The 11,330-nt window shown below is 44.4% G+C and overlaps 1 protein-coding gene across 1 annotated transcript; it reads right to left on the bottom strand.

The window, feature by feature from the left end:
- Nucleotides 1-450: 450 nt before the first annotated feature.
- On the bottom strand, nucleotides 451-7,837 carry sost (sclerostin). The gene is made up of 2 exons (XM_061810537.1): nucleotides 7,339-7,837; nucleotides 451-1,808 (listed from the first exon to the last, which is right to left on the bottom strand). Exons 1-2 carry the CDS (start codon nucleotides 7,820-7,822, stop codon nucleotides 1,393-1,395), a joined length of 900 nt encoding a protein of 299 aa, XP_061666521.1. The 5' UTR covers nucleotides 7,823-7,837; the 3' UTR covers nucleotides 451-1,392.
- Between the last annotated feature and the right edge of the window lie 3,493 nt (nucleotides 7,838-11,330).

Raw genomic sequence — 11,330 nt, 5'->3', positions numbered from 1 at the left:
TTTTTTTTTTTTGCATATTTCCATTCATCCAGTCAGACTCGCAAATTTAATCTGTTCCATGACCAAGCTCCTAACTCAATTTAGTTTGTATTTTGCTCATTGAATTTCAACTGAACTGCCACTAGTTTAATTCACTGCAGCCCGGGTTAGGCCTGCAGCATACAGGAGCATTTTTTTTCACTGATTTTATTTCTTTAAATATTTTTATTCTTTCATTTTATTTAATAATTTAATTGATTTCATTCAAGAATTTAATAAATTTCATTTTATTTCATTACTTTTACATACTTTATCATTTTTTTCTTTATTTTTTTTTCCATTGGGACCAAACAAATAAAATTGTGCACAGCTAGTTAGTTGACACTCCCCCCCCCCCCCCCCACTTCATGCTTGGACTGTCACTGACACACATCTTTATGTGAAATTTGAAAAAAAAAATAACCAAGCAGGCTGCTTTTCAAATATATCTGCATCAACTTTATTCATGTACTGCAGAGTATTTCATTGCGCTATCATACTACATGACAGTAATGGGGATTATTATTTACTACAGGAAAAAAAAAGTTGCATAAATAATTTAAATGTGGAAATAAAAAATAAATATTCAGTTCACTCTTCTGTCCGCGGCAACCGACTCCATTCGGCGCCCACCGCCGCTCGCTCACACCTGAAAGCCCCCATCTTGGCGGGGGCACCACTCAGGTATGATATGTACAATCGATGACAAATGCTTTCCAGTTGCGCATTTTTTAACAGTCAGGACCGCTTTCAAATGACAGGGGCATTGCCGGTTGGTGGGGGTGTCTGGGGAAGCCCCTTCCCCCCGGCCAAAAGAAAAACCTGAAGCGTCTTCATGGTGCGGTTGTATTTACAGAACGGACCGAGGAGGATCACTTGAGTTTGTGGGCTCAGTGAATTCATAACTCCACGCGTGGAACGCGGAAGAGGTGGCAGGCCTCTTTCCGAAAAAGTCAGCATCCCTTCATCCCCCTAACCCCCCCGAGCTGCCAGTGTCCCTTTTAGGTCAGAAGCAGATGGATTACGACCCCTTCGGCGCACCTTGTAGGCCTTAAATGCGGTGGGGGGGGGGAAGCAAGCGTTTCGTGTTTGCACAGATGGCTTTGAGGGCCCGTCGGGGAGGATGTTTGCTACGCTTGAGATGTCTTTATAATCAGAACGAGCGCCCGCTGCGACGTCTTCTCGTGGCGAGCCCGGCCGGGCATTTAAGGTTTGTCATGCAGAAAGGAAAACCGAGAACGGCTGAAAAACACTTGGAATCATTCCTGCTTATGAAGTCGCTCTGGAGTGAAATGTCTCTTGCGTGTCCTCTCCAATCGAGAGATCGGTCGGGTTGTTTGTGGGTTGTCGGGGGGGGGGGACTAACCGAGAGCTTTAGTACGCGTTGTCTGTCAGCGGCGTGTTTTTCTTGGTCCGGTCCTGGGACGAGCGCCCGTGCTTCTTGTTCCGGGGCAACCGCGGGATCTCCTTGGCTTCGGACTGGTTATGGTGCGGTCGGAAGCGCTTGCACTTGCACGAGGTGACCACGCGGATCTTGTAAGTCCGAGTGCTGCCGGTGGGGCAGTGCAGCTGCACCCGGCGGCTCCGCGTGTGCGCCGGAATGCAGCGGTAGTCCCAGGACCCGCCGCCGCTCCTCCACCACTTCCCGCGGCCGATGGAGTTGGGCATGAGGTGCGAGGGCAGGCACTGGCCCGAGCACAGCAGCTCTTTCACCGGCTTGGCGCTACGACAGGATCCGTCCGTGATGTAGCGGGTGGAACGCAGCTCCCTGCAGCTCAGCTCTGAGGCGCCTGGCAGGCAAAAGGCGGGATGTTGCCGTTACTCTCGGTTACAGGAAAAACACTGGAAGAATACAACGCTTAACCGCTTCGTCACAGACTGACCTGAGAGTCAAAATGACTCAACAGAACTTCGACTGTGTATCAACAATAAATGGGCACAATTTGCAGGTTTCTGTACTTTCCACTCCTTATTTTGTCAAACTAAGCTCGTGGTTTTTCTTTTAAACCTCCTCAGATGACGGGAGGACGAGAGGAAGGTAACGTCAACCACGGTTGAGCTCTTGATTGAAAATTTGCGATTTGGGGGGGGATTACAAGATGGAAGAAAAACGAGTGAAGAACGTCAATGCGCCTTCTGCCACGGCAATCCTCGGACCTTAACCATGAGAATTGTCTCAAGTTGTCCCGGCATTTTGTATCCTACCAGCCAAAAGACCAACAGCACGATTCTACACCTAAAAACACCAAACAATAATTTCATTCTAATTTAGCATTTTTGTTGTTCAGATCATAACATTAGCAAAGCAACAGAAATACATTTTATGGCAAAACAAGCCTGAGCTAATGCTAGCTAGCTTTTTCTCCTTCTCCGGAACGAGTATCGTAGATAATTTAATAGTGTTCGTCCATGACCAATTCATCAGGCATTGAATCTGTACTTCTACTTTAAAGTTACATTTTTTTTTCTAACTACCGGTATCTCTAGAGCTGCTTGACTATACACTTTGAGTACTTTTACCAGCTCTGTTGATTTATGATCACCTCGATCAGAGGAAATTGGACGGACTGGAAGCGTTTTGAGGCGGCAACGTAAAGCATTTGAGACTCAAAGGGATTTTAGGGGTGGATCATTTGTTCTGAATGTCGTACCAGGTCAGCACCGACTGCCGGAGAAAAACTCCTCATGTGTTTTTACACACTTGGCCAATAAAGCTGATTCTGATTTTGCTGCCAAAATAGCAAAAGAAAGTTGAAGTACATTAAAAGTAAATTCTATAAAAACGATAAAGTATTGTTAATGCTTAAAACGAAGACTGTGGCATCAGTGATGGAATGAAGTTCCCCACCCCAAAACAGCAAATCAAATTTTGAGTTTGGTCATTTGTAAGCAGTTGTTGTTTTGGGCATGGCGGTCTACAAGAATCCGTAGCCCGGACTCAACTACTGTACATATGGCGACATAATGATGGATACAGATATTACAACAAATCTAGCTGACATAGAACGATACATCGTTTGTCGAAAATAATTTTGGGATCAATGAAGTGAAGCGGGATCGTTTCCCCCAGAACACCTGATGAGTTCTTGTTGCGCTTGGGATTCACGGTACTAAATTACTGTTTCAGGTTTTTAACCGAACTGAGCAAAAAATGTGCATCCTTTGGTATTTTCTGACCCTGCAAGGGACTCGTGACCACTCCATGGGGTACCTCAAGTGCTGTCAATTGACCCCTCCGTACAGGGCACTTAACCACGCCTCCTGAAGTGACGTCACGCCACGTGCGCTGACGTAAGACAAACGGTAAAAATGGCAAATACAATACAATACATTCTTAACTGAGAGAGACGCCATGCTTCTGATTCATTCAATCATTCACACGTAGCAATGTTATGCTAGCGGAGAACGTCTCATTCATTTATACGAGACGTGTATTAAAAATAAAATTTAGGGCATATCTTCGTGCAAACACAGTCTGGTTAACTTTTGGCCGCGAGCCAGCAAGAAAGCGACACGTTTGTGCAGTCCGATCATCGCTAAATATCGCTCAACAAAGAATTAGTGTGTCAATCGTTCACACGTAGCAATGTTATGTTAGCGGAAAACGTCTCATTCATTTATACGAGACGTGTATTAAAAATCAAATTTAGGGCATATCTTCGTGCAAACACCGTCTGGTTAAGCTTCTGGCCGCGAGCCAGCAAGAAATCAATACGTTTGTGCAGTCCGATCATCGCTAAATATCGCTCAACAAAGAATAAGTGTGTCAATCGTTCACACGCAGTGGTGTTATGCTAGCGAAGAACTTCAAATTCATTTATACGAGACATCTATTGAAAATCAAATATAGGGCATACCTTCGTGCAAACATATGTGTTCCGGTTGATATTAGATGGATTTAGTTGATGATGCGGTCTTCCACAAAGTTTGATCCATCGAAGGCATTTTTCGTACTGGGTCTTCGGTTTTGGAAAGGGTACGAATCGAACTCCACCAACTAGCCTTTCAGGATACCTGTCGTCACTATTATAAAGTCCGTGACTACACCTCTTAACCATATTTTTTGTTACATAACCCAAATACGCGATAAAACGCTAACTAAACCTATACTGGACCATGCAATGTTGTCTGAGAAAATGGCGGGAGCAAAAACGGGCTTTGGTTTATGCAGATCTCTGGCCTCTGATTGGTCAGTGACGCGGATTGCGCAATATCCACGGAGGGGTCAATTGGCTTAGAACTGGACAGAAGGACCGGAGTTTATTTTTTTTTCATTTGAAATCGATTAATGCATAACTGCTGTTTCATATTAGAAATCCCTGTCCTTAATTGCAATTAGGTCATCCAATTTTAGCCCGCTTTTGCTTTTTGATATTAAAATAGCAACCATATTTAATGACGCAGAGCTGAGCATTTGTTCGTTTGATTCCACGCGGGGTCCCCCGGTGGTTCAGGGCTCCGTGAGCAGACGTCCAGCTGGCAGCCGTCAGCTGATGCGCAGGGAGCCAGTAAGAGCCCTCCGTCAAACCGAACGCAGGTCCGAGCGACACGAGAGGCCTGACGCGCAGTCACGCCGGCGACTCTTCAGACTTGAGAAAACATCATCTTAAATTTCAACACATGCAAGAGTTACTGCGTTGTGTGTGTGTTTTTTTTTTTTTTGTTTTTGTTTTTGTTGCTGTTATTGTTCCGTTTGTTTCTACTGGCGGCGTGTTGAAAGGGAGCAACCAAACAACGGCAAGGGATCCGCTTTCCTGTGGGCCCGCGTCACAAAAAGGGACCGGACAAAAGGATTCATGAGAAGCGACTTCCGTTTTATTCTCCCAGAGAAAACCCGATCCCGATGTTTTTCCCCGTGGCCGCAGTACATAACGACGGCTTAACGACAAGGGTTGGCTCGGCTCGCGGCGGAGATTTACTGGCGAACCGGGGACGACTGGTGGGGCCGCAGTCGTGGCCGAACGCCCCCCCGCTGAGACCTCACAGAGGACGGAAAGCGTTTTCATCTCTGTTTTCAAACGGCTAACCGAATTGCTACCATACTGTTGGCCTAAATGAGCTCGGAGGCGCCACAATTTCAGCGGTAGAAGTCGTGTTAGCCATCTTTTCTGGTCCTCTCAAGCAGATGAGCTAGCATTAGCATTAGCCTTGGTTTTACTCACTCTGCTCAGAAGACATCACACAAGTCACACAATTTTAGGCTTTCTGCATGAATTTATATTTTATTTAGACCTACATTACTTTTAATTAATTTAAGATGAACAATTATATGATGTTTGTTTGTTTGTTGAGCACAGTGATCTCATCCGGTTGTATCCAGATCGGAGGGACATACTATCGGACTTGGAAAGGCCATGTGACGGTTCTGTATCGCAACTATCGCAATTTTCGATTTCGATACTGGAGAGCTAGAGTGTGAAGCACGGTACCGTGGCCGAGCAGTCTAAGGCGCTGGATTAAGGCAGGTCAAGGGGGCGTGGGTTTGAATCCCACCGCTGCCAAATTGCTTTATGAGGCCCCCGTAGCTCAGTGGTTAGAGCATTGGTTTTGGTAAACCAGATTTCAGATTTGAATTCAGATCTCGCTGGGCCTCTACTCCCCAAGAGGGTTTGGGTCAGGAAAGGCATCCGGCGTTAAAAACTGTGCCAAACAAATACGAGCGTTCATCTGGGACCCCAAACAGGGACAAGCCGAAAGGAACTTTACGACTAGCGTGTGAAGCAAAACGTGTTCTCGTAGCGCCGCTAACATTGCCAAATGCTAAATGCTAAATTAGCAATTGAAGACAAAACAACCTGAAAATTTGTTGCTGTAATTCTTGTAGCTGACGAGCAACCAGTTCTCTAAAATAAGGCTGTGAATATTATTCCAGTCCATGAGACCGCAATCAACTGATAAAGTTCTCAATCACGCCTGATATTCCCGCTCTAATTATGTCCATTTTTTTTCTTGAGATTGTTAAAAGTGACAAGCCTATTTTGACAAAATTAGGAGTTAAAAAGCACAACATATAATCATGATTTTTAAAAAGTCCAATCTTTTTGAATAGAGCAATGAAGTTTTTGGAAAGCACACAAGCGAAGTAAGACCTCAAATCGGACACTGGCAGCTCGTAGATCTTTTGGTACAAGCGTTCGTGTTCCTTCTCGGGCCACAGGTGGGAATCATTCTCAAAGGCAGTGTTGCGTTAAAAAAAAAAAAAAACAATTTCCAAAGCCCCCTCGTGGATATTCGCAGCCAGGAGAAGGCGGCTGCTGTTTTCTATTAGGCCCGACATGTTGCTGCAATCAGAGGCTTGCGTCCCTAAGCGGACCTTGACTAATCGTGTCAAGCGAGACGGGCAATAAACTGATGAACAAATGAGGGGGTTCCGACGCCGCCGTCCACGCTCCGCTTGCGCCCGTGTCGGGAAAAGAAACATTCGCGGAAGCCTGATTCTGAAGTGAGGTAAAAAAAAAAAAAAAAATGTAAAAAGCCAATTAAAATCCAAAAGAGAGGAATTGAAGTGACATAACGAAGCGACGGCTTCATTTGATGAAGTGAGCTGCTCGACTATTTGAATTTGACTTTATTAATGTTTCACTTTAGAACACAGAAAATTTCAGGTCTTTTATATGCCTTTGCCTGTGAGCTTTCTGTCAATTAAATAAATCAAAAAAGTAATGCCACTTTTATGTCTAATGTGCAAATTATGACAATCCAAATCAGTTTTCTGTGCCAGGCTGCCAATACGAAAAAAAAAAAAATCTTAACTCAATTAATCCTTAAATGTCGCATGCAAAATACAAATAAAATATTGAAAAAAAAACAAGAAAATGATCCTGAAATGATGAATATAGCCCTTAATTAAAGCAATAATAATCTTACAATGAATGGCAAATTCAAAAATGTAAAATAGCCATTTTTAAAACACATGCCTTAAAACTTGTAATCGTAGCATCTACACATATTTTATGTACATTATTTTATTTTAAGGTAAACCTAACTCATAAGCGGCGATAAAATCTCAACATTATAACACCTTAACCTTATGGGGGGGAAATGCCAGGTTAAGAAGAAATATCTATAATTTGATAATATTTCACCTTGGTTGGATTTTTTCCTTGCAGAACAGTTAATGTAAAACAAGACAAATCAGTTGACTGTGCGTGTTTATTGCACTGTTAATAACTACTAATTATTATACTATAACTATTGCACAGAAAATTTCAAAGTTAAACTGAAAGAATGGGCCCAGGTTAAGAAATTCTGACTGTGTTACGTTCCCCCTCCCTCCCGTATTTGACATTTTTAGTACATCACGATAAAGAGAAGACTTACTGTAGGAGACGGAGTTGCTCGTCCGTCCACCTGTTTTGGCCCTGTTGTTGTTGTTATTCGTCGTGTTGTTGTTGTTGCCGTCGCCGCCGCGCGTGTATTCCGGTAAGAACTCCGTGCCGTCGTTGGACACCTGCCTCCGAGGCCCGGCGGCGGCCGCGGAGGCGCAGCAGCATCCGCGGAGCAGCAGGAGGCTGAGGAGCAGCGGGGGAGCAGCGTGCATGCTGCGGCCGGGAGGACGACGGCGAAGTGGGGCGAGTGGGGCGGGGGAGGGGAGGGTGGCGGCGGTTGTCGGATGGGTGGGTGGGCTTCTTGTGGAGGGCCAAGAGACGCGCTCGCGCCTTTTAAAGCCTCTGGCGGGAGGCTGCCAATTAGGCGGTGACGTCGGGGGAGGAGGGAGGGCCCGAGGCTGAGCCTCACACTTCATGAGGTGGAAGATTTTTCCTCTTGGTGGTGCACGCGGTTGCATCATCGCCTCGAAGTCCATCAAAGTCTGGGCAGAGACCCTCTTCTTCTTCTTCTTCTTCTGCTCTTTTTTTTTTTTTTTTTTTGCGGAAACAACGCATGTACTTGGAACATTTGTCATTTTTGATGGCCTAAACACAATCAGAAGCACTGACTCCCATCTCTGAGGCCCAAGGGAAAGTTTGCAATTTTAAAAACTAATATCTCATATTTGTTAAAAGCGGGTGGCACGTAGGTAAAAATGATCAGTGAAAAACAATCAACACTCCTGAAGCTGATATCACTTTGTTTTATAGTAAAACTCCATTACAAATAAGTCTTGGCTAACATCGGCTTGCGCACATCTTGTTTATGCTAGCTTACGATTGCTAACGCTGCTATTTTGTTGAAGCTAGACAAAGCACCTTCTTAATATTTGGACTGCAAATAGTTTTAACACTCCAAACTCCCCGTTTAATCTATATTGACAATGTTTCTTTAACCAATTAGATTTTAAATTTATCCTTGGCTGGCCTTGAAGCCATTTTTGATCTGATAACAGCTTGATCAGAGCAAAACATTGTAACAGCCAAGTTTGACCCGCAAATCTGCGCACAATTACAGTGTCGTATTTAAAGGGCCACTGTCATGAAATAGATGATTTTTTTAGTATGTTAATATTGAAAAAAAACGGCAGCCGACATGGACCCATTTTTTTTTTTTTTTACCCACCACAAAACATGATTTTGACGTTTATGGCTTTTTGTAATTCCCGCCATGAAAATCCTCTCGAGGGATTCGTTTTCAAGAAGAAGCAGGAAGTGACGTACAGGGCAGTAGCGCAATCCAGCGGACTCGTTTGTTTCTTTAAGTTTTATCTGCGGGAAGGTAGCTCGTTGTTCCTTCGTGTTAGCCAAAATCCCGGCTCGTTGCACTGCTGGATGTTGTTCGAACACTCAGGAGGACGGATTTACCCTTCATAAGTTTCCAAGAGACCCGGTTCGTCGTGAAAAATGGATTGCACGAGCTTCGTGGGTTCCAAATGACAGGTAGGTGTGTATAGAGCTACTAAAAAAAAAAAAAAAAAAACAATAGTTGGAGTGGAGGACGTAATCCTTTCAGAACGCAACAATAGATCTCCGTCCATATGTCAGAGGTGCTAAATGTGTCCGCCGATCACGGCTTCGGCCAGGGTGGCTCATCAACGGTGGATCGAACGGGGAGGTGGTTTGGCCATGATCCGCATATCATCTAAATATGTCTCGAAACGATAGGGTCATATTGCCTCAGTCACTTAACTCGGTTGTGAGATGTTCTCTTCTTTGAAAAGAGCTTCCGTGTCTGAAGGGGCGTCTCCCATGGTAGGGGCCAGAGCGTGTTTTCAATGGCGGACGTCCGGGGTGACGTCACGGGCAGTAGATGCAGCCAATATGGCGACCACTTGGATGTCGAATGAGACTTCCGCAACTTTGCGCATGGATCACGTGCTCTCCGCTCATATTTATTTTTTCGTATAGACATTGAAGTGAAAAATGTTACATGTATTTTTCATTTCAATACCTATTTTAGAATGTTTATCGGGATGACATTTGGGCTTTAATAATAATAAGAATTTCTGGTGTGTATGATCGCTTCTGTTTACATTTTTGTCACGTTGTGCTATTTTGATTCTCAACAGGCCCACACGGCACACGTGGTTTTTGTGGAATATTGGTTTCTAAGATAGTGGCGAGGCGGCAAGAGGCGGGTGGAGCCCCCTCCCCCCGGTGAAAACCCAGGTACTAAAGACGCAGCCCCGCCACTGATCTTGGATCTGTTTCAAATTAGACCCCGTTGACGGAGAGCCTCTCGGCATGTCAGCGCCTTTGACGAGCACTGACAGATGTGCGCTCCTCGGAGGAAAGGAAAAGCGTTCCAAATTAAGATCCCCGCGCTCTCCCCACGACCCGGGTTAACATCAGGACGACATCTCGACCTCCTCGCGGGTCACACACCCCCCCTCCCCCGAGACGTGTCCGTCCTTCTCTCCGCAGTCTTTTTTCTTTTCTTTTTTCCCCTCTCTGTTCTCCAGCCGCTCTTTGATTTGTCACATAAAAATTCGGGAGGAGGATGACGGAGCCAGCAAAAAGTGAGCATTCGCAGGCCCAAATTTTGCTCTCTATGAACTCAGCAGAATAACTACTGCCCTTTTTTTTTTCGTTTTATACATAGTTTGGCTTTTTAATCACCTTCAGTCTGAGTGCAAAACAAGGTGAGGGACCTTTGGATTAAGGGGTTTGACATATTACGTGGATGTTAACTGTGCTAATACTGCCTTCTAGAGGGAGACGGGGAAAGGGCAATGTCCAAGGCACATCATCCATCCATCCATCCATCCATCCATCCCTCCGCTTATACTGCACACCACACAAAAATATCACAAAAAACAATTTCAACTGAAATGAGAACTTCCACCGTTCATTCGTCTTTCATGGAGAAATCAAGAAAAACGACCGACAACTCTTTGAAGTGAACAAATACAGTGATGAGTTTGTGAGTTATGAATTTGATGACGCTCGTGACGCAAAACGCTTCAAATCATCTTCCGTGGTGAAAAAGGGCGCTAATCGGTTCCAGCACCCCCCAAAAAAAAAAAAAAAAAACACATTTACAACGTGTTTTGTTCAGCTCAAAAATAGCAGTCCACTGCATTATACTTAATAAAACGTACACTAATAAGATATTGTAAAATAATGTAAAGAGTTTGAAAGTTTGTGTATCGTGATTATTCAATGGGCATTGTGCTGCTCACTCTGGTGTGTGCAGCTTAGCCGCCAGTGGCAGTATAACACAGAAAAACTGTATGGATTTATTTGATGATGAAACAATCCATCAATCTGTCCATATTTTTAGCCGCTTATCCTCACGAGGGTCGCGGGGAGTGCGTGAGCCTGTCGCAGCTGTCAACGGACAGGAGGCGGGGGACACCCTGTACTGGTCGCCAGCCGATCTCAGGGCACAGAGACAGTCGCATTCGCAATCACACCTAGGGGCAATTTAGAGTGTCCAATTAATGTTGCATGTTTTTGGGATGTGGGAGGAAACCGGAGTGCCCGGAGGAAACCCACGCAGGCACGGGGAGAGCATGCAAACTCCACACAGGCAGAGCATTAAGAAAATATGGCTGTATCGTTGTTATGATTTGCTCGTTCTGCAGTACGACTGCTTGTATCCAAGAAAATAGTTTCGAGGTTGAGAATTACAGTTATAGCAATGCTAGTTTCTTCAGCCTTTCTATGGTGATTTTCATTATGCGGTAGCATGAAGCTAACAGTCTTTCATGACAAAGTTGATGGAGTTTTGTTAAATACACACCATGTAATTCACTTTGTTTTGCTTCGCTGCTGCTCATCGTGAACTTCGTTGCGTAACTCAAGATGAAGAATTTTTTTTTAATGAAAAAAATATATAAACTAGAGTACCAAAAAAAAAAAAAATCAAAGTTTCTTGTTACGCAAACAAATCAATGAAAGCATCACTTAAGAGAACAACAGTCATTTGTTTTTGTCGTT

The sequence above is a fragment of the Syngnathoides biaculeatus genome, chromosome 22, assembly GCF_019802595.1.
Source record: "Syngnathoides biaculeatus isolate LvHL_M chromosome 22, ASM1980259v1, whole genome shotgun sequence".
Classification (NCBI taxonomy): Eukaryota; Metazoa; Chordata; class Actinopteri; order Syngnathiformes; family Syngnathidae; genus Syngnathoides; species Syngnathoides biaculeatus.
The sequence above is the reverse complement of the archived record's forward strand: the minus strand, read 5'-3'. Positions and strand labels throughout refer to the sequence as shown.

Excerpts from the sequence above, each read along its gene's own strand:
- sost (XM_061810537.1), bottom strand. The coding sequence starts at position 7,822 with ATGGACTTCGAGGCGATGATGCAACCGCGTGCACCACCAAGAGGAAAA. Across the intron at positions 1,809-7,338 it reads GAGCAACTCCGTCTCCTACA|GCGCCTCAGAGCTGAGCTGC; the intron begins GTAAGTCTTCTC and ends TTTGCCTGCCAG.